We start from the raw sequence: 24,547 nt of genomic DNA on the forward strand, positions 1-24,547 counted from the left end.
TTAAAATCATGGATGATTTTCACTGATGCCATTAGCGTCATTGCTAGAGCTGAGAAAGCTATAAAGATGGGAACATCTCGTATCGGAAGAACTTTTGGTCACAATATGGGCACATTCATTTCAACGGAGGAGGCCGAAATAGTTACGAAAGATATTGTTACGAAAGTGAAACAAGTGGATGAAGAAAAGTTCAATGAGGTGAAGGCATAGTAGAAATTGGAGAATTAATTAACAGCAATTCAGAAATCGAAACCAAAATGATACGATATGGTGATCAGAAGTGGTCGACAAGTTCATTATGAGCAACATAGCCCAAGGGCTTATTAATGGATTGTTTTCATGACAAAAACCCATCTATGGTACGTTTTTCCCATGTAGAAAAATTTGAAGAGGAAACTTCTCTTGTTACCATACTCTTTCTTTCCTTCAAAGTGAACACGGTGAAGGCTCTATCGAATTTAGCCAATTTTAGTTATTGTTCCTGTCATGAGAGGCGGGACCGCGTGTAGGAAATTACCATATTCTAACAAATTAACTGAACTGAAGAAGAAACGGCAAACATAATAATGACTTCGATCCAGTTTTATCAATTCTCCCGATGATGCCGACCACTAGTGTTGGGGGAAACGTTGAGAACTAACTCGAATGGACGACGGTCTTCGAACCCGAACAAACAATTTTCATCAAATGATGGCCCGAAATCCTTATCAACTATAAGCATAATAATGTTCTTTCAGAAAACAGCGCCGATAATCACTGGACGGCCCCCTTCTACTTCTACCGCACAAAGCAAATATAAACGAAATGTCTGAAAATATCATAAGGTCATGGTTTGTGTTGTTCACGGATTTTCCGTACTCGCGGTTACCCCCGGAACATAACCCCCACGATTGTAATTAAATTATGTTCATTTTGCATTTTTCGTCATCGACAAGGATTACAGCTCTTTTGTAATAAAAACTTTAGTTTATTAATTTTATCTCACCTCAGCTGACGATACATTATCAGAACTGTTGACAAAAAAATAAAAAATAAAATAAAACACCAACCAGGAAGATGAAGAAGAGCAAAGATGGGGGGGGAAAAGGATGATCATTGCATAGTAACCCGAGAGCACAATCACACACCCGGACCTCATCCTTCTCCATCTGGATGACCGCATCATAGATCTCACTTCCGATTGGTTCGACAACCCCATCTCTCACCTACCACGCCCTATCCGGACACGCCCATTCGAGCCGACGGACACGTGACTCCGACAAAAGATGGAGTGGTGCAAGAGGACACACCACCCACACACACACACACAGCGTCAAAGACATATGCAATAGATATTATTCCACTACGCTATTCAATTCGGCGGCCACTGTGCAAAAGATAAAAGCCCCTTCGGAGAACCCCGGGCTTCTCGAATATAAATCCTCTCACGCTATCTGACACCACTTTTGCGATTTTACGCTCTCCCCACCTTTCCTCTACGAACCTCGCTATAGCGCGAGAACCCTTTATTTTTCTATATATAATCTTTTTTTTGCCCCCCCCCCTATTTTACTTTCCCCTTGAACAGGTCAAAAAATGCACCGGTTAATGATCATCGTATTCCCCGAGCACGAAACAGCAAGACACGTTTTTGGACGGCAAGTGAATCGGAAAAATTCATAGTAAAGGATTCTCAACGCTACTGCGCCTCTCATTTTTCCCCCACCTCTTGAGCATCTTCCCTTATCTATTTCATTCATTTATTTTTCACCGTTACGTGACAACAGTGAGGCTGAAATAATCAACATCTTGCAGGTAAGATACAATTTTGGAACTATATTTTTCGATCGGGAATGCCATATTTCTTGACCTATCCGCGAACACACTTTTTCTGAATAGGCAATTTTTTCTCACCCTTCGTCTCCTGATTATTGTGTGAATCGAATAATACTCAAATATTAATTACTTGAATTAATTTCGATTATTCAGATTTTTAACAAGTGTTTGCTGACGAGCATTTGCTTATAAAACGCAAGACATGTATATGGAAGTTTGATTTTATCTTGGAAATGCGTGTATATTGCAGGGGTGTACGTATGATTGATCTTTAAGGGGGGGGGGCGCAAATCGGGTTTCGGAAAGGCACGATGTGTGTGAATTGCTTCCAGAGAAAATTCTCGGTTACCAACATTTTCAAAAAGCATTTAGAATCGGCAGAAATAACTTAAGATAGCATATATAAATGTATTTTCTTTCGATATTTTAATCATTTTAGTAAGATATTTGAAAGCATGTTACTGAATTACTTCCATTTGAAATGTTATTGAAATTTTCCATGTCGAATGTTATTGAAATCTCAATAATGTAGTGAGTGACTTGCGAAATACGAAGAATATATCCACGTCGTGTTTCTCAATTCTAATATTGAACTGAGATTATTATGCAGCGGTGGTAACCCTATCTTTTCATACCTCAAGTAACTAAGTTCTTGCATTCGTTGAGCTACAATTTTCATTAATTCATTTGTTTTTCCGAAATAATTGCTAATTTTTCACGTATCCTCAGGGTCCAACTTTGACATGAAGGTCGCTCCGGGCAAAGCAGGAATGAGGAACCCTCTGCAAGTAGGGTATTGGGTTAGTCAGTGACTATATGTAGTTTAAATTTTCGGGGCCGATTCTTGTATAGATTAAAAAAAGCAAAGAAATATCAATAATATACTCTGTACAGTCAAACAAGTTCATTATGCTTACTTTAAATAATATATGGTCAACCCATGGCCCGCGGGCCAAATGTGGTCCTCGGAGTCATCTAGTGTGGCTCCTGACCTCAAACTTAATTTTGTAAAAATGAACTATTAGCAGATCAACTGAGTGACCCGCGGCACATTTCCACATCACTTGAGTGACTTGCGGTACATTTACAGATCATTCAAGTGGTCCGTAGCACATTTCCTGTTCACTCAAGTGACCCGCGGCATACTTCCAAATCACACAAGTTTCCCGCGGCGCATTCCCAGATCACTTACGTGTTTATCGACATAGTTCTAGAGCTCTTAAGCGGCTCGCGAAACATTTGCAGATCTCTTGAGTGACTCGAAGTACATTTCCATATCATATGAGAGGTCCCCGATACATTTAATACAGATCCCTTAAGTGACTTGTGGCGCACTTCCGCATCTTTCAAGTGGCCAGTGGCACACTGCCAGATCACTTGAGTGACCTACAACGTCACTGTTCCAGATTACTTAATTAGCCTGCCACACTTTTTCACACTACTTAAGTGGCCCGCACTATCCGAAAAATCGAGTGCCCTTGCCTCAAATACATTCAATCATTTACCAATTAAGACAATTATTCAATCATGTCAATTAGACTAATGGTATTGAGTTCCCGCTTTTGCAATGGTTTTGATTCAGCTGTAAATTGAAATCGAAATTCTTAGCATGTGATTGAAGGAAGAAACCAAATTTATGATTATAAGAGCTTTGCGTGGATTCTACCTTAAGAAATTCTATTGATAATTTATGAAAATATTTAAAAAAAAAAGGACTCTCATATAAAAACTTATCAGCTTATCTTTCAGAATTATTGTATTAATAGATAGTAATTTTTCAGATTTTAGTGTCTGATACATGATTTATTGATAATTTGAGAGAATATGGTGGAAATTAAGTGATTTCGTCACAAAAAACAAGTAAATAATAATTGCCACTTTCTAGTTAGGTTTGGTAACTGTTACAAGCTTCCCAGTCAGCTTAGAAAGCATGCTAAGAAGCCAGCTTACGTGATGACTGAGTTGGTGCGGTATATAATGGTACCCTTTATAGCAGGTGTCTCTAATTTGTCGCTCACAAGCACCACAGTGCTCACGCAAACACCTAGGAGTGCTCAATGGTTTCAGCCATTCAAGTTGTATTCGAAGATTAGAATTTTGTTGATTTTTTAATGTGATGGATGCTGTTCTTCTAATGATTTTCAGGCACGACCGGCGGTGCTCACGACCTGAGGAAAGTTAAAGATCTATGGCTTATCGCAAAATAAAAGTGGGCTATCATTTCATTTAACGCTTCTTGACGCTTTCGGTCCTGAATTTGATGTCGGGCTGAGTGTGTGTTGGGCGTAATTGAATCCCGATGTTACTTTGTGCAGTTCGTGCCCTTCCTTGTATTAGTATATATCACAATGGTACTTTGAGATGCGAGCTTAATTCGTTTCCCGAAAGTTACTCGCATCATGTAAAAATTTGTAATTAGGAGCTAACGTTTCTATTTAAAATAATGGAGAGAGATCTCATTATCTCTCGACTACATTTCCACAATATCGTTACTCTTATACAAAATAATCAGCATAGCTTACTTAGGTTCAGTATTTTATATTGCAGTACAGTTCAGTCATTGCAGCCCTATGCAGAGTGAAAGCAATTTCGGCTATAAAGCAAGCACAATACTCAGTATGTATGTGTAGTATAAAAATATTTTTTATTCGTAACTTGAAGTGAGTTACTCGGCTACCATAGGCGGAGATTGACTTGGAAGTCTGGGGGGGGGGGCAAGGTCATTATTGCTGGAGGGGGCACGATGATGATGATGTCAATTCATCTATACATATATGCATTAGATCAGTCGACTCCACGTTTGACCCCCCCGTATCTAAGATTCTAAGATGTTAATTTTGCTCGTCAAGTCACTCAACTATTCAAATTCCTGGCTGTCTGAAGACTTTCGTGATGTTGAAGGGTCGATCATGCGACTTCATTTATTCATGTTGGAATATATAGTACCCACCATGGTGTATCTATTCATCATGGTGTATCCACCAAAACAAACACTTTTACTTTTGATAAACATTAATTTTGCGGTAAGCACCAATTCACCAGAAATTCTGCTGCGAGATGTTTATGAGGTGCATGTGCAGTCTGTAGTGTGCGCGTCATATCTCTGAGTCACGACACAGCTTCAAAACAGGAACTTTGGACACATGAGCATCGAACCAAAAAACTTGAGACAATGATATTTTCAATGAATGTTTTACCACGTTTGAAAATGCAAACAGCACATGTGACCAAACACACAAAATATACTCGAATTTTTGACTACATAAATTCTCACATTAGCGTGAATTTTTACGATTCTGGAAAAAAATAACAACTTAAGGTAATATCACACACACGAAAAAGACATAGAGATAATAACGTGAAACATAAAAATTGTATTTCCAGGAAAACAAGAAAATGTTGCACATGATTTATGATCAGCAAAATTTACCGTTCAGTATCTTAGAAAGCAGAACACGTATAAGATATTACTCTCTTATTTTTTTTTTCCTTTTCTCATGAACCCGCGTACTGTCAGAAAATGTGCAAAAAAAAAAAAAGTAGAAAAGAAAAAGTGTTTTTTTCTCTCCAGTATTATGTGTATTTTAAAGCCAGTGTCCGCCGGAATAGCGTCATTCCTGACATAACAGTTCGTTCGTTTCACTAGAAGCTTATCACCCGATTATCGGGTGGTAAGTGAGCGATAAACTCCCGCTAGAAACGCGAACCCGAAAGGAGGGATGTTAGGATATAGTATAGAGATAGCGAGACTTTTTTAGAGAAATACACTGTTTAAAAAAAAAAAAGAAAAAGGCCGCCTAATACTGACGACACGAAGCCACATTCATTCTGGCCCTGAAATTGGCTTCAAGACTTAGAGACTAGAGAGAGTGAGTCTCTCTTCTCCCTCCATCTCTCATCTTGTTTACTTAGTCCTACTGATAGATATAGGAACCCTCAAGTTAAAAAAAAAATAATATATATATATATAAGGTGTTTATGTATAATGTGCTCTTTCCGGTTTTTAAGAAGCGGTGGTGGTTTTTATTCGTAGATGAAGTCTGAATAATAGTTCAGACTTTCACCACCAGGGGAATGGGTGGTGACACGAAAAATAGCGTAGATAAACTCACATTCATCACATTGAGTCGTTTCAAAAACTGTAAATAAGAACAGGAATATAAATTATCATTACCGTATTTGGAATTAATACGAAATAATAGTAAGTAGAGACGTCTTAACGACTGGGAACATTCGGTTAGGGGCCGTTCAAGTATTACGTAAGCAAATTTTTAGCCATTTTTGACCCCCTCCCCCCGTCAGCAAAACGCTGACCCCCTCCCCCCCTCCCCCCGTTGTCAGCGAAATTTCGTCATCAGCTCTGCCCCTTTTAATCCAACTCATATTTTCATAAAGGATAGTTGATGACGCAAGCATTATCCAAACCCCCCCCTTGTCATCAAAAGTCAGCAAATCGGAACCCCCCCCCCCCCATCGATGATGACGTAATACTTGAACGGCCCCTTACGGTCGTTGGAACTGTTTGTAGGAAGCCTCCGTGATGATCAGATATTATTACGATTTTCTAGAGTAATTGGTAGTCTATACATGTAAAAACGCAAATCAAGAAGTGCTTCCAGCCAAATAGAGGCTCTAAAACATAACTGTTACCGGGGCTCGATGATGCAGTTGAAACACCCTGCGTTACGCAGGGCCGTCTCAAAAGCATGATGATCCCCCCCCCCCCGGGTGAAGTGATTTTTCACTAGTGCCCCACTCACCAGTTTCGAAGCTGGCTGTTCTCGAATACCTTAACCGGATCTTATTTTCATGAGTATCTCCACACTTGAAGCCCCCAGACCGCGCCCGGGTTAGCCTATGCATTAAGACGGCACTACCTACGTGTCTTAGATCCTTCAGGTGCGTTAAGACTTATGATAATGATTGAGAGTAACTATGTGAATTGCTAAGTTGGTACGTTCAGATTGGTGAAGGGTCTCTAGAGCAGTCTTTCTTTAACTTTTTCGTCCATGACCCCTTTTTTTGCCCAGCTCAGTATTATTAGGGCTCTTCCTGTCATAAAGAAGCGGAACCCTTGCACTCAATTAATTTGATCGATTTCCGGACCTTGGATCTAGAGTTCGATGAGCTTCCCGTATGAGAAGACCCACGTAGTCTCTGAAAATCATCGGTCTCCCCTGGCAGAGTAATATTCTAGGGCTAATATACAGTAGGGCCTAGAATCTAGGCCGAATACTTAGTTACTTGGTTGGAAGTAAAAACATATATATATTTACATTGAAAATCATAGTACCACAGATCTCATACATAGGGTTTCTATGAACATGAGGGCCCCTAAGCATGCGTCAAGACGACCCCCTTGTTCTATGAGCAGTTCCGCTGGATTCTAATAGGAGTAATGCTTTTTTCACAGCATTTTAACTTGAAAGTTTGATTTCTTTTCATTTTCATTTGTTCCTCCCCCCAGGTCTCTGTGGCCTTAATTAATTACCTGTCACGGCTCCTGTTCAAATTGGTTTTCACGTGTGGGCCTCCATAGCCCAGGTCCGCAAGGAGGACAAAAACTTCTCAACCTGCGGCCACATAGAAGTTGAGCAGTCTTTCTTAAACTTTTTGATCTAGGGCTTCTTTTGGGGGCACGGGTTTTTTCTTTTAGCCCCCTGTATTAACCGAGAACCAGGATTCCCCCAACATCATTCCGACATGGAAAAGACTGCAGTCCGGGGAATAATGGGATCAATCTATTCTTTTTTTTACGCTAAAAATTTTGAATAGAGTGGCCCGTGGAAAAATCCTGACCTGTGCGGCCTGCCGAAGTTCCCAGCCTTGAGGCTCAGTTGAAGCATCCCTCTATAATTACGCTGAAATAATCTAATCAACGCATTAACTTCGTGCTTTCTCTGCTATTAATCGTAGACTACGTTTACAAAAAAATTAGGTTGTCAGAGTGATTTCACATCTTCGAGGCTCAAAAAATCACTCTGCACTCACAATGCGTGAAGCCTATACACTGCACTACGGAATAAGAGGAGACCTAAATACGGTTAGTGAAATGGGTCTCTCTCTCTCAAACAAAGATTAGAAAGATGTTGAAAGGGGACACAAAAAGCTTCGTTCTTTCTTCTTTTTTTTTATTCTGTTCTTGTAACTAACTCTTCGAGCGACGTATCAGAGAGTTTCGAGACAGACAAGTTATCAGATCGAAGAAACGTCGTGAACAGGACGAACAAAAACAAAAAGATCCGACAGCTTAAAAGAAAACTTCTCACAGTGTTTCCCACGGTCTCCTGTGTCTCTTGCTCTCCTTATTTTTTGTAAAACTGAAACGATGTCCCTCTTTATGTCAAGTAACTGCGTTTGTCTCCTTAATAGAGGAAAATCTGATTCGAAAATTTAAGTAAATTCACAGAATGGTTTCAAACGTTGCATTCACTTTTCTATTAGCAATGAATAATTCCGATGATGGACTTGAACTGAGGAGCCGTGGACCAGTGTAATCTGAACTTCTATACCCATGGGTTTCCAACTGGTGTTCCGCTGAACGCCGCGGTTCAGTGACGGCTTTTTTTTTTTGGGTTCCTCATGATCAAAATCCCGGAACCCGAAGAGTTTTCAAAGAAGAAAACTTTCTTGTTTCTCTTACTCGCAAAGCCGTTCTTTGTTTTGAATTTTAAAGAGAAAGTGTCTTTAAAAAAAATCAGACCCTCTTGGATCACTCAATAACTTAGAAACAGCTATATATTAATTTTTCTTTTAACTTCAAATTTTTGCACCAGAAGCTCCAGAAGTTCATGAATGCCATTCTTGGTTTCATGAGTAAACTATAAGTTATAAAAACGATGCTTTTTGTGGGCACTTTTTTTTTAAATATATAAAAACATTAAACATTAGCCTGCTTAAAATTCAGCTGAGCTGAATAAAAATGTACATTTTAGTGGTTTAAAAAGAATCTACGGTGGTTATGCGAGAGATACTTGTTTTTCCTGATAGAGGAAGCACATTTTCTATTATTTCACCTGCACTGACTTATTTCTCTGAGCACAGAATTTCGATATCTGTGCGAAATGACAAAATAGCAAGCTACCTTATACAATACAGGAAATTTTTCTGGTCAGCAAAACAATTAGTTGTACAGGGAAGCATTCTCAGGTTCTAAACGTCCCTTACTTTTGTCCATAAAGAATAAACGGGTAAAAATGTGCCCTTGCACTTTTCGTTTCGACGAATACCGTTACAGCAAAAATCTTGTTTTAACGAAAACTTTCTTAATCCTCCAGAAAAGTTTACATAGGAACAATGTAAAAATCTGGAATTCTTTTATAACGAAATTTCGTTATAACGAAGTGATTTATCCGGTCTCTTGGAGTTCGTTGTAATGAGATCCGACTGTATGTAGTAAAGTATTATTATTACATATGAGCAATATATGTAATAATATGTTGAATTGATACCAATTCTGCCACCTATCAAATAAAACTGGTATAATTGTTCGATTGCAATTGTTGGGAAAAAGTCATCAAATATAATATTAATAAATATTTTACAAGTAATAATATTTATTAAATTGTCACGTTTTTCGTTCAAAATTTTAACAGTTGTTATTTGTAAATGGTAAATTAACATTAGTAAAATGGGCTGAATTCTAATTATAATCAAAAAATAAAAACCAAAATTATTATACGCTACGCATTTTACTGATGTTAATTTACCTCACAAAAATAACAACTGTTGAAATTTTAAAGCAAATGTTATAATTTGATATAAATATTGTTGCTCATAAAATATATATTGATATCATACTTTATTGACTTCTATGCAACACACTAATCAGAAACGGTCACCAATTTCAATCGATGAACTATGCCAGTTTTAATTGATAGGTGACAAAAGTGGTTCCAGTTCATTGATGTTTCTCATATGTAAATATTGTACTCACTGTATACTTATTTTCAATATTTTCCAGAAAGCATATTTTTATTGATAAAATTATTTTTACCCGATTATATTGCTTATGAACAAAAGTGAGAAAGGTACCATTTTTTCAATGGTAAAAAATATCTGTGTGATAAAAGTGATACTTCAGGTTGTTCAACCCCTAGGCTGCGGCAATAGTGTGGGAACACACACGCCCCTTCCCACTCCACCCTAACTCAATCTTCTTTTCTTCCAAACTGTATGTGCATCGCCCAACCCAAGGGGACGTTCTACGATGCCAGCGGCGTCACGGGTGAGGTAATGAACTTTGTCCGACACAAAACGTCCAAACTAACCCCCCAACATTATTTATTTTCTTAAGGCTGCCTCCCACAACGTCTGGCTTCAGACGTCGTCTTCAGGGCAGCAATTATTTTTATGGCTTTCAATATATATTTTCTCTTATGCGCTAAAGAAGTTTACTTCAATAAGTTCATAAAGATGGACGTTTAGAGCCTGAGATTGACTGAAAATGCTTCCTTGTAAGCTAGTTTTTTGCTGAGCAGAGAAAAATTTCCTATAGTGTATAAGATAGCATGTTATTTTTTCATTACGCACAGATAACGAAATATCAAAATTCTGTCCGCAGAGAGACAACAGGTTTGTGCAGGTGAAATAAAAGCGGATGCGCCCACTATCTGAGAAACTACGTTAGAGGACACATTTCATGTAAGAATAAAATTTTTCTTTTTCGGTAATAGCATCTCGGTGTATGCTTGCCATGGCCCCTACAAAATGGACCCAAGCCCCCTTAGACAAATCTTTGGTTATCTTTTCGCCATCTTAATCAATTTTCGTTAATTGAAAATGCCTTTTGAGGGTGAGTGATTCTGAATTTCTCTGGAAGAGATTACTCACCTCCCCCGACCTTATCAAGTCACCCCTGACCAGAAAGACTGCTGCTCCTCAGCCCGAAACTATCTTCTCATCGTGATACGGCCTTCGTTTTTCTACAACATTTCTTCATTCTCATTTTTTTGAAACAATATTACTTGTGTACCAGCTCACGGGTCTAAAAAAGGTGGGCTGCAGACACTTCTACCTCGAGGCCGTCTTTTGAAGTATGTAGCTATAGGCTCCAAACTATTATGTATAAGAAATGTTATTGAGATTATGGAATAAAAATTTATACGCACTTACTTTCAGGTATGGGTTCTTTTTCCACATCCAGGCATACTTTTTTCTCTAAATTCTGAAATGTTGAGCCTCATCGCTTTGATTCTCTTGTAGCAATGGTTTTTAAAAGGTATGTGTACCATTGAGGGGCTCATACGAGGCTGCTGAGAACCCTCAGCAGCTTTCTGCAGGATGTATTTTTGACAAGGAGTCTTTTGTTTCCTCAGTGTTTGACCACATTGAGACTTTTTTTTTTCTTTTCAAAATGCGCAGTTTTGGAATTGGTCGATTATATGTGGGGGGTGTTTTTTTTCTTATTCACATTTTGTCCTTCGATAGGTCGCAAAGAAAGATGTTTGCAGAGGAAACATCTAGAGAGATCTAGGTGGCCGAAGGTTTCTTTAGATAATTCTATCTTCATAAATTTAGTTCACTGATTTTTCTTCCTTTTTAATGAATAATTATTTCATTACATCGCGTAGAGCTTCGTGCAGTTTTGCTGGTGCTGACGATATGTATTTGTACATTTTAACGCCATTATCTTCCATAAAATAAATGTTTATAGATTATAGCTTGGAGCTTGTCGTTAAAAAAACCCTTCCTGCAGAATAAATTGTCCCGACGTGTCCCAACGATCACGAAACACAATTTTTAACTGTGATAAAATGCTCAAGTGTTATAATCATGACCCGCGGATCACTAGAATGTATATTCAATTCCGTCAGTTTCTTTCGAATTAGAATTTCATGATGAATCAGTCGATTTCATTATTGTTTTCTAACAAATTTCGGCAAATAAGTCTGTTTCAGAACTTATGAGATAGTACAGGCGTATTTTCGTATTGAACAGCTTCAAAATAAAGTCAAAAGTATCAACTGGCATTATTTTACATATTAACTGCGTATGTCCCCCCCCCCCCCCCACTCCTTGAATTCTATAGCAAGCGTATAATACGTTGTATGGAAGTTTCGAGACTTGTTCGAAAATGGGTTCGACCTTCGTTTCCTCTAATTTATGTTACTTCTCGCGTCAGAGAAAGATAATAACAATAATAATAACAGTAAAAACGACGAAGAAAAGTTCTCTTTGAGACGGTCGATTGTAAAAGTCTGAGCCCGATCCGATCCGAGTAATAACACTTTAGGAACCCTAAAAAGAAAAACAAGACGGTGTGAGAAGAAACAAGGGTATAAAGAGTATCGAGCGGCATTAGACAAAAGGTTATTGTTCCTCAAAGGCTTGTACTTTGTCAGTCGAAATGATGTAATGATTCTACTTTAGGTGCTCGCAACCTCTCTACGTGTGTCATCTACTCTTTCCTACCACGAGAAACTCACTATTACCTACTATTCAGAATGGGCTTCTTGTGCCATTTTTTAATATTTTATTCCACATCCACACACTGAGTCTTTTTCAAGAAGTTATAAAAGTATATTGCATTGCGCATTTACGGTGCTTAAAGGGTTATTTAGGCAGAATATATCTAATATTCACAATAATAATAGTTTTCGATAGCTATGTTTGATATGAAATTTCTATTTACAACGTGTGGTTGAAGCCAATCAAATAATTTTGATTGGCTTCTAATAATTTTGATTTTAATCTATGAATTGGATAATTTTTTTTGGATATATCAGTTTATGGCCATCATAATTGCCTTATTTAACCAGCATTTAACCTTTCAACGGCCAATGTATGATTGGTTTTATGAATTAGAACAGCGGTTCTCAAACTTTTCTGACTCGCGGAACACCCTTTTCATTATATAAGTTTCTATGGCGGTGCCCTGTTTAACACGAGGAGCTCCTTTTAGTATATTATTTATATGGCGGTACCCTCTAGACCTCTTTTTTTTGTTTGTATATCAAATTTATTGATTTATTTTACTATCCCCAAGTGGCCGCGGAGCCTCTGGGAAGTTCACTCGGAGCACCGGTTGAGAACCGCTGAATTAGAAAAATATGTTGGTCCTTCATGAAAAGGCACTTGATTTTTTTTCCCCCTTCTGAAGGTGTGAGATTTCAAACTTAATTTACAAAACATACAATTAATTCATTTCAGCACTTATGCCATAAATTTAATTTTTCTAAATAACTTAATTCAAAAAATAATATAAAATTTACATATTATAATAAATAATCCTACCAGAAGAATGGAATTTATTTTCGTTTTTAATTTTAATGTTGTTTCTATGGACGAAGTCCAGAAACTATACAGGAATTTTTTTTCTTCATTGATTTATATCTTCAAACTCACTGTAAAAGGTTAATGAAGTTTCATTGGGAAGGATTAAATTCGGTTTTATCGTTGCGGAATGTACACTTATACTGAAAACCGTGTTTCATTTTCAAAGAAAAAAGTTTCTTAATATCTGATGGGGAAAATCATTGTCTGCAACATTTCTCAAGTTTTCCTTAGCTAAAGCAATATTAATAAAAGTAAGATAGGCTACTCTCAAAATACTTATATACGTACATAAATTTTAATTGCAAAAGAAAGAAAATTCATAATTATCAGCTTGAAATTTTTCTTATTAAATTTAGATTTGTGAAATCAGTCATAAGTAGAGCCCAAAAAGAATGCAAATGCGTGCGCTCACATGTATCTGCATATTTTAGCCTTTTCAGTATTAATGCATCCAAATGTATAAAATTTAAGAATTTTCAAAATAAGTCGTGTTTTTGAAGTTTTACGCGAAAGCTTAACCGTATTTTTTACAAATTTTCAAATGAATTTCGTTTATTGGTTTTGTTTTGTTTTTCCACGCATGAACAATGATGGGTAATTTAATGTTTGCTTCTTACATAAAAAATAAACAAAATTTAGAGAGAGGGAGATGAATTTAGTGAATTACTAAAGATGCCTGTAGCGCGCGCTTTAGCAGGTATCCTTTACTCAAGCTGACACTCTAGATGTCGGATTTAAAAAATGATCTCGTTTCATTTTCATTAGACAGAGTTGCTATTGAAATGTTTGAGATGTCGTTTGTATTTTCTAACTTAATTCAAGACGAACCGATTTATATATATATAATAACATGTCCTGACTGACTGATTCATTCACCGCTGAACCGAAACCGCTGAAGCTATATTCATGATATAAATATGAAATTTCGTCAGTATTTTAATATTTGTATGTAGAGACAGGCCCGTCATTTAGGGGGGCTTTCCCCCTGGCTTTTGAAAATACACTAAAAATTGTATATACATATATGGTATATAGAAATATATATATACATACATTGAGTACATGTGCTTTGCTCCCCCCCCCCCCGGAAAAAGTTGAAATGACGGCCCTGTGTGTAGAGACACACTGAGGAATTTTTCAAAATCCAAGCCCCTAAGGAGTGGGGGGGGGGGGTTGTTCAGGTATCGCTGAGCCGAAATCGCTTAAGAAATGAATAAGAAATTTAGTCAGTATTGTACTTTATAATGTAGATACCCACACTACAACAGCATTTCTGAAAATTCATTCCACAAGGGGGTCCTGGGGGGCTCAAATGTTATATGGGGGGACCATCGCCGAGTAGTTTTCAGATTACCAAATACACGCGAGGGAAGCCGCATGTAACAGCTAGTTACTTTATAAGGAAATAACAATGAATTGTAGTTACTACATTTTCGTTTCCCGGAGAATCTCACATTTTAGTGAATTTTAGCCTTAATGCTATCGAAATTAAAAAAATATATATTTTTGGGGTTGAATCTCATCAATGTAAGAACAAAAAATTCGATATTTTAAATAATACATAGTTTGATAAATGTGGTGAGCTGAATTTTGGACGACTCAATTCTAAGCAATTCTTTGTTTTGCTACAGTGGACCGGCCATATCTGAAGGCTGTTTAGATTTTTTTTGCAGGGCATATTTTCTCACTTTTAATACAAATTTTGGAATTTTTAGGTTTTTCTTTTGTGCATACTTTCGGATTTTCGGTACATATTTCAGCATCTTTTGGTGTATATCGTTTTTCAGTACAGATTTGCTTATTCCGCAGATTTGCATTTGTGCATGTTTGCATATTTATATAATAAAGCTCATATGACCTATCCAGTCATAAGTCTTTGGAAAATTATGATTTTGTTTTCATTTCCGCAAAGTAATACAGCTCTAGTAATTCCAATAATTATGTTTGAAAAAATATCTTGAATTTTTTAAGTCTGAATGCTCAAAAAATATATTTAGTAAAATTTCAGTTATCTCAATAATTCCTTCAAATACTGTAATATAAGATTTTACAAGGAATAATTGGGAATGCTGATTTATGCTAAATTAATATTTAGACTCTCACGGAAATTGAAGTCACTCAAGTACAAAAAAAAATCTAATCCCTAGTGATAATCAAATTTATTTTGCGGTTTTATTCTTTCTGGTAATCAATTAAATTTTCAAGTTTTCTTCAAGTATGAATTCAGGTTTCAAAATCTATTCTCCAGCTTATCTTAGAATACTATATGGAACATAGAGCGTAAAACAGAAGAATAACCCAAGAAACGATTTTAAAGCTTTTAGTAAATATTATACTGATTAAGATAAATCATCCCATTAAAATGTATGGCAAATAATAAGCGCATTATTTCAATAATTTTTGAAAATGTTCAATCAATTTTGGAATAATTATTTATATATTATTATATATTATTTATTTTCTGAAAAAGAGGATGAATTTTCGAAAATTATTTATCGAATATGTTTTAATAAATTTTTGAATACGTTTTAATAAATTTTTGAATACGTTTTAATAAATTTTTGAATACGTTTTAATAAATTTTTGAATACGTTTTAATAAATTTTTGAATACGTTTTAATAAATTTTCGAATATGATTTAATGAATTTCGAAATATTGTTGATGGACTTTGTGAAGCGCTCCCAATGAATTCTGAAGGATTGTTTGTGAAATTAATTGTAAATTAATTTTTGAATACGTTTTAATAAATTAATTGTAAATTAATTTTTGAAACTGTCAATTAATTTTGAAAATTGTCAATTAACTTTGAAAATTGTCAATTAACTTTGAAAATTGTCAATTCACTTTGAAAATTGTCAATTCACTTTGAAAATTGTCAATTAATTTTAGAATAATTGTTAATTAATTTTAGAATAATTGTTAATTATCTTAAAAAAAAACAGGGAATTTTTTAAGATGTTTTTATCAATTTCAAAAAAGTTTAAATGTTTTTAATTATAGTTGATGGATTTTGTGAAGCGTTGTTAATAAGTACTGAAATATTTTTCATTAATTTCGTACAAATTACTAATAGTTAAATTATTTTTCAATCTAAAAATGATTGTTTCTAATGACTGTAATAAATTTTCTGTGAAAAATTCTGACTAAAAACATTTACATATATACATATTTAAACAAAAATATCCGTCCAAATCGCACACAAAAACAGCGACGATTGAAAATACGCACATACAAAGGAATTTATAATCAGCTTAAAAACCGTCCATAAATTTATTTTTAATTATTTACTTATTCTTCATAACAACCACAAATATTTACAGTAATGTATATATAAATCCATTTGATACCGCGGAAACGCATAAGTAGACATTTCTCCTGATACCGTAAAATATCGCAGCGCCACTCTTTAAACAAGACGCGTTATGCAAAGTGTTTACCAAAAGAAAAAACTACTCAAAACTATTAAAGAACGAAAACATTTAAGATAAAAGAACATTTTTCCTATATATATATTCTTATCCTTCTGTGCTCTCTTAAAAGTTTTCACGACGAGAGTTATTATTCAACAAAGGGCGGATAACCTCCTGCCTCGAAAACACGTAAACGGTGTATAGAATTCGCAGGTGAAAACTCGGGCCTCCGACTGAGAGATACGACCAGTGGCGGCAAATTCCTTCAGGGTTGAAACTTGGGATAAGAAATATAAGTACAAAAAAAAAAAATACACATACAGGTAGGTTTTTACTTTCAGGGCACGAACCCAAAACCAGTCTAGGATAAAGAAAAGAAAATGGTAGGAAGTTCATTTCTTTCTCCTTTATTACGGCTTTTCTTTTCCCTCTCGTTTTAAAGAGAATCTGTCTTGTCGGGCGCTGTCCGTTATATAAGAGAAAGAGAAGAGAAGCAAAGAAAATGCTCTTAAATCACTTGCCTTCGTGACAGGTGCGAACTGCGAGTACACTTTGAGGTTCCGAAAAAGATCTTAAATAAATAAGATACTAATACAAAGAACTCCTCAGAAAAGACTTGAGTGATTTTATATAGCTTAAGTCCATGTATTCTATCAATTTTCATATTTTACATTTTACAATGCTTTTTTTAAGGCACGTGTATGTTATATGAATATAATTTTTTGCTATAAATTTTATTGCGATTCAAAAATCATCATCATCATCATCATCATCATTATCATGTCTTCATTAATCAATTAATTGAAACAATTTACATTTTCGGCTAAAACACAACATCAGGTTGGACTTCAGAGAGCTTTTCTATTGGTCGTGTAGAAAGTTTTGAGTGTTTTATTGCAAAATATTCGATGAAGGGTTAAAGATCTTACTTCTGTATAATTTGAAGTATCTTCTATTTTTTTCTTCACAAACTTAAGATATTTTCAGGGAATTTTCATAATTTCATCTTAGTAGAATTCAGCTAGTTCGGGAGCATTCATTATCTATGCAGTTTTTGAGAGCAATGGTAATAGCTCAACCATTTTCTAGAAGAAGAGTTTTGAAGGGAGAAAAACAAATAAGACTGGAATTATATAATATCTTTCATAGTATGGTGGATTTTAAGAAACGTCTTACCTCAATTTGTTCTGGGTGAGCAAAGACAAAGAGACTTTATGGCTGTATTTCAGAAGCATTTTTGATTCACAAATTTAATAAAAATCCCTACGATTTCACGGAGAGTTTTTTTTACTATACTTTCGGGGATTTAAACATCTTCCAAACTAAATTTATTAAGTATCCGCGAAATTTTGAATAGTCAATTTCAAGGTTTCTTTGATTTCCTTCTTCAAGACATCGCCACCCACTTCGAGCTTCACTTTCATAACTGAAATTCAGACATTTAAAATTTTCACGAAGCCGTTAATTGAACTGTTGATTCACGTGACACCTAAACATCACTTATATGCAAAATAAGGGGAAGCAAAGATGAATTCTGTGGCGTTTGGTCAGAACATGATATCTCTAAAAAATGTCTTTTTGATCTAGTCTTGCTAATATAGTTAATTAGAAGTGAGATAAATGCACAAATACGTACGTACGGCTAAACAACATTCTGACATCATATTTTCATTTGCATTTGTGTGTATGATTTATTTCTGATTTTTAAATGGCAATGAAAATGCTATATCTCCAGAATCTCTGTGATTCTGGAGTTGTCATATTCGGACCAAACACCACAGAATTCAGACGTTTTATTGAATTGAATAATTTATGTGGGTCGCTATATTGGAAAAAAATAGCCCGAGATGAATATGAAAACAAAATAGAGTTATCGTAGGCCTACTGTTTTTTGTTATCACAATGACGCATGGTCGTTATAACGAGTTTCGACTGTATTAAAATAAAATTTTGAAATCATTACGCGTTCTATATATCGTGTTGAATTAATATTCAATTCCAAACTTTTATTTCAGTTTCCGGAATGTTCTAATTCGTTTTTTTTCCCCTCCTGTTTTAGCAATTCTTGAATTTCCCTAATAAGGGAAGAAAAAATGGATAAGGAATGACCAAACACCAGGCATTGTCTTCCCCAACCTGGAGGTCCTCCACCAAGGTAGCAGATATCGAGCTTGGAAAAACGGCGTCATCGTCCTCGTCCTCTTGATGTTGGTTGTATACGGTCGGAGGGGACACGATTCTCTGGGATCGAGCCAGAGACGAGAAGAGGAAGAAGAAGAAGATCGGGATGAGGAAGCGGAAGTAGAGAACGGTGGCACTTGCGAGAAGAACATCACTTCCTCGTCGAATAATGACAGTGGCGTGCAGAGAAGCAGCGTCAGGTGCGCGGGTTGCGGAAGGGACATATACGACCGCTATTACCTGTTCGCGGTGGAACGCCAGTGGCACTTGGAGTGCCTCACCTGCTGCCAGTGCAACGAGCACCTGGACACCGAGATCAGCTGTTTCGCCAGAGAGGGACACATTTATTGCAGGAAAGACTACCACAGGTGAAACTCAAGTCACCTAGAGAATTTTCCAATTTTCTTAGGAATGTCTCTAAAAAATGAAAATTTAATACATTTGACCTAGAAATATTTTAGATCATTTTACCATTCGAAAAGAAAGCAATTCTCGGCAATTGCAGAAAAGGCAATTCTCGAAAAAGAAAATTGTAATATTAATATAATAAGGCATTGCAAATTATGCAGGGGATGTGTACTTGGCTCTAGGTAATTGATTATTGTTTTGATTATCCAACTTATTTCAATATTGGTTTTTACCAGAGAGAGAATGCGTAACACAATAGGCCTACAAGTGATGTTTCTAGAAATATCATTATTAGAGCCCGTATGTTTAGACAAAATGCAATACATGCTCGTTTTGCCTATTTCGAGTTTTTTTCTCATGGGAATGTATTGTATTGTATGTACATACCATGTGTATACATGTTTACTTTGCCTATTTTCAATCTTTTTTGCCGATCTTCAGTATTTTTTGCCTATTTTCAATCTCAATTTCTCTTATGAAAATGCCTTTTTTGAAATATTGTTGCCGTAAATGTCCTTTCAAAACTTTTTATATTTATTCGTGAATATTAGGGACTATTGTCTGAAGAGCTTGGATGTGTTAACTCTTATCTTAATTTTTAGTTTTTTTTTTTTTTTTTTTCAAATAGTTATGTCATTTCTTAGCATTTTTTTCAAGCACTTTTGGTGACTTTTTGCCTGCCTAATTTCACAGTTTTTAATGGCTGAACATTCGGTCTCTAATTACACTCATGTCCATAAATTAAGGATAATTCAGAATCACACGGAAATCGAAATCTAAAGTAAAAATTTAACCTGTAGAATTATGACACCATCTGCAAGAATGATATGCAAATTTCAGGAAGCCACCAGATGATGCCGATAGTACGTCACAATGACGAGAGTGTAAGAGGGGGGTATATAAGGAATGGTGGCAAAGAAGTGAAATTGTTCACAAGAGTTCTGTAAGGTGCTCAGTGCCATAAGCGAATAGTTATGACACAGAGGACGCATGTGGATGATTTTTTACGTGGTAGAATTATCGGCCACCTGGAATGTGGGCGTACTCAGATGAAACATGGAATTGCCCAAAGTGTCATCTCTAGGCTTTGGCAACGATTCCAAGATAACGGAAATGTCAGTAGACGTTACAGTACAGGTCGCCCCCGAGTTACAACGCCGAATGAAGACCGGTATTTGTCAGTAACTGCCAAAAGAAGCAGACGGAGCACAGCATCCGACCTGTCTCGTCAGCTATCTGCAGCCACGGGTACCACAGTTTCAAGGCAAACCGTGTACAGACGTTTGGGAGATATTGGTCTATATGCTCGCAGGCCTGTCAGATGTGTTCCGCTCACGGCAACTCACTGTCGGCAGCGATTAGCCTGGAGTAGAGAACATGCAATGTGGACATCGTCACAGTGGGCTTGTGTGATGTTTTCCGACGAGTCCAGGTTTAGCTTGCAGTCTGATTCACGTCGGACTTTCATATGGAGAATGCCAGGTACCCGTTACCACCAAGACAACATCATTGAACGACACCGTTACGGTGGTGCAGCATTGCTCGTTTGGGGTGGAATTATACTGGGTTCCAGAACAGATCTGCATGTTCAAACCGGAACCATGAAAGCCCAAATTTATCGGGACATCATTCTGGAACAACATGTACGTTTGTTTAGGGGTGCCATGGGCGCAGAATTTGTGTTTATGAATGACAACGCCCGTCCTCACCGAGCAAACATCGTAAACGAATGTCTTGAATCTGAGGATATAACCCGTATGGAATGACCAGCATTCTCACCTGACTTGAATCCGATAGAGCATATGTGGGACATGCTTGGCCGACGAGTTGCAGCCCGTCAACCACCTCCTACATGTGTACCGGAACTTCGAGAGCATTGCTTGCTGAGTGAAGTGATCTTCCCCAAGATCAGATCGATAATTTGATACTCAGCATGCCTAGGCGTTGTACGGACTGTATTTCATCGCATGGGAGACATACAATGTATTAACCATCATACCAACCATGTAATAGTAAGTTTTTGTAAAGGAGATATTTTTTACAATTGCTCCAGGGAGCAAAAATCGTAGTTTTTATGAATGGTATCATACATACACCATCGTTTTTGTTCTTTATCTTTTGTTTAATAAATGGGCTTTATGAATAAGTAACGTTTGTTTTGTTTCTGAACTTTTATTTGCCGGAGCTGGCATTATCCTCAATTTATGGACATGAGTGTATTACTATATCACTCCCCATAGGCTTACAAATAGAAAAAAATAATTTTATAACCATTCCCCGTGTACAGTGGATCCCGCTTACAAAGTTCTCGCTTAGAACGTTTTCCTGCTTGGTACGACTCATTTTCTACTGAGTTAATTTTGTTCTCTTTCTAATGTTCATCGAGGTCTCCTGTTTGATGCATTTCCCACTCGCAACGTTTTTTTCCGACCGTTTTTTAAAAAAATATCATAAGCGGGATCCACTGTGGTTTGCATATGCGTACATATGAAAATACGAATACACATGCAAAATTTATGTCAAAGTAATGCCAAAATGTCAAATTATTTAACATTGATATTACTTTTTTTCCCCTTTTTTTGTGATACAGATTATTCTCGGCGAAATGCTGCACTCGATGTCACTTGTCAATATCCAGGACGGAACTGGTGATGAGGGCCAGAGACCACGTGTACCATCTCCATTGTTTCACCTGTGCGACTTGCAACAAGCCATTGACCAAAGGAGAATATTTCGGACTGAGGGAAGACGTAATTTACTGCAGGTTGCACTACGAGATAATCGTACAATACGAAGGATCAAACGCAAATATTTGTCCGAAATCACTGATGAAGGACTTGAAAATCGAGGATTCGTCTTGCCTCGCGGACGAGAAGGCCATTCCTCCTACGTCTCGTGTCTATGCGTCCGGCTCGGCAAATCCGTTGCGGCCGTGCAGTCCGGCCGCTCAGCTGCAACAGGGTGGCGGCGGTGGTGGCAAAGGAAAGGCAAACGTCCAGCAGAAAAACGCACTCAAAGGTCGTCCCAAGAAGCACAAATCGTTTTTCACGTCTTCCCTTTTCACTCCCCTTCGAGGTGAGCATACCATAGATGTCTGACCACGTTTAAGGCCATTGCTGCCAATTAAATTCAAAAATTTTCATTATCTCTTGAAAAAACCTGAACATTCTTTTAAAAATCGGTTATTATTTAGGGAACACTTTCATACATATTCCACGTTAGCTATGATATAAATTGCTACTAATTAACCGTGCATGCACCACGTACATATTCCTCTGCAGTGTTTCGAATCGGTACATGCCGGAATGTTTGTTCTGAGTGTATGCGTGGCCCTGCAGAGATGTGCCTGTTTCGCGTGTCCTGATGGTCCCTTTGAAGTGACGATGGTGAATACTTGAATTTTCGTTTTATGAAAGTACCAAATGCAAATACAAATTATAAAGGCCACAAAAGGCAAAATTCCCAACGAGGTAGCTGTAAATTGTTCATTAAATGCAGGCCCGTCATTTGTGGGGGGGGGGGGGGGAGCAGCCCGGCTTTTGAAAATACACTACAAATGGTATATATATATATATATATATATTATATACATACATTGAGTACATGTGCTTTGCCCCCCCCCCCTCCTGGAAAAAGTTGAAATGACGGCGCTGATTAAATATAAAAGACATTTCCAAATAATTTGATTAGATCGGCACCTTCGGGATGCTCGTTTCTTCCTCTTTCTGAGGAGAGCGTTAAAGAATACACGTGTTCCCGATTAGATACACTGAAATTCATTTATTTTGTGCGTTTAGGCTATTTAAAAACACATTATCGAAAACATTTAAAGAATATTGTTCTTCATTTTAAACTTCTTTTGTCTCCCCAATTATGCACTGTTTGTGTTGCATTTTATGTGTCGATGGTTTCGTCAGACAGTGGTTTACGTTCACGCATCTATGACAAATTTCGAAATTTTTCAATTAACAAAAAAACTTTAGGCCATAATAAGTATTTTAACGTGTCACCGCATCTGTTTATTGTCAATTGGTTGAATTTTTAAAAATTTTCAAAATGTGTCCCCAGGACTTTTCACCGACCCTGTATAAAAATAATAATTGGGAAAAAATAACTGCACAACTTTATATATCTTAATATTGCACTATAAAGTTTTATAAAAGTTGTTTTATAAACCTTGACAAATGCAACTAATAAGCGGTTGCATTCGCTCGAATGTAACTAATAAGCTTATTGGTTTCATTTATCAAGCTTTATAAAATAACTTTTTTATAATGTAATCCCGGCCTTAAACTCGCACTTTCCAGTGCAGATTCAATCACGAATGTTTTCAGGGGACCAACATAAAATTAAGAAAAAAAAACAAATGGCTTTTATTAACCCTTATATCATAAAAAGCAGGAAATGATTTGTAACTTTCACCAGTTGAATGTCACGAAAATTCAGAAAGATGTCAGTGATACAATGAGCCATAATGTAAACTACTTTCTGAAAGTATAACTTAAATGCCCCTTTTCATCTAAAATGAACTTTTACAAATCTTTTATAGTGTAATCCCGGTCTCAGTCACAATATCTGCTGCTTCAAAATTCTTATTGACTTTCTTTTCGACGAGTACGATACATAGCTAAGAGATTCGGCTTCCTTTATATATTCCACAATGAATCCGCGATATATCCACGATTCGCGAGAGAGAAAACAGAAATCTCAGAAATATCGAAACAAAAATCACTACTTCAGTGTTAAGCCTCAATCATTCTATCATCTCTTTTTTTAATCTAAAAAAAAGAAGTACACTGTATATGTTTTTAATATATACTCTCACAGTCTCTTGTAAAGAAGGGAATGCCGTGTATCACTCTCACTCCCATACACAACCGAACAGGATAATAATAATAAAAAAATCCACGTGAAAAACGCGTAAAAATAATAATAAGACGAAATAAAAATCGCTTCTGTCGGCTTAAAGCTACTGTCTATATAACACGAAACATCCACGAGCAAAGCAGCGACACAATGGTGGTGGCAAGGGTACCACTCTCCACGGCTCTCTCTCTCTCTCTTTCTATACTGAGAGAGAGAGAGCTAGTGAGCTCTCTACCGATGTATGTATGTCGCCGCTATCCCAGACAACGTCGCTCGAGCGTGGGTAGCTATTGATACTTTCTGCTTCGCTTCCACAAATTAGCTGTGGGGCTTACGTTGCAAGAAAGCAAGCAAGCAAGCACTGCAAGCAGTAGCATCAGTCAGCTATTGGAGACGTCGCACAAATCCTACGGCTCCCTCTCTCTCTCTCTCTCTCTGACTCTCTCTTCATGTCCTATAACACACACACAGAGAGAGAAAGAGAGAGAGAGAGATGCACAAGCTCTCGCAGCAGCAGATCCGATTATAGGGAGGACGATGGAATTAAATTTTATCGGGGCACTTGGCTTTCGCCTTTTCCACCCCATGT

At 36.8% G+C, this 24,547-nt stretch overlaps 1 protein-coding gene across 1 annotated transcript in view; it reads left to right on the top strand.

Moving 5' to 3' along the window:
* Window positions 1-1,280: 1,280 nt before the first annotated feature.
* LOC149086942 (LIM/homeobox protein Lhx9-like) overlaps window positions 1,281-24,547 on the top strand; it is a 32,293-nt gene continuing 9,026 nt past the window's right edge. The window contains exons 1-3 of the mRNA XM_089231150.1: window positions 1,281-1,794; window positions 18,563-19,052; window positions 21,683-22,167. Of these exons, the coding sequence (XP_089087276.1) occupies window positions 18,709-19,052; window positions 21,683-22,167 (829 nt within the window). The 5' untranslated portion in view covers window positions 1,281-1,794; window positions 18,563-18,708. The remainder of the gene's footprint in view (window positions 1,795-18,562; window positions 19,053-21,682; window positions 22,168-24,547) is intronic.

This window comes from Pholcus phalangioides, unplaced genomic scaffold (assembly GCF_987345545.1).
Source record: "Pholcus phalangioides strain wild (caught in Gottingen) unplaced genomic scaffold, Ppha-v1.0 ptg000004l_1, whole genome shotgun sequence".
NCBI classification, from domain to species: domain Eukaryota; kingdom Metazoa; phylum Arthropoda; class Arachnida; order Araneae; family Pholcidae; genus Pholcus; species Pholcus phalangioides.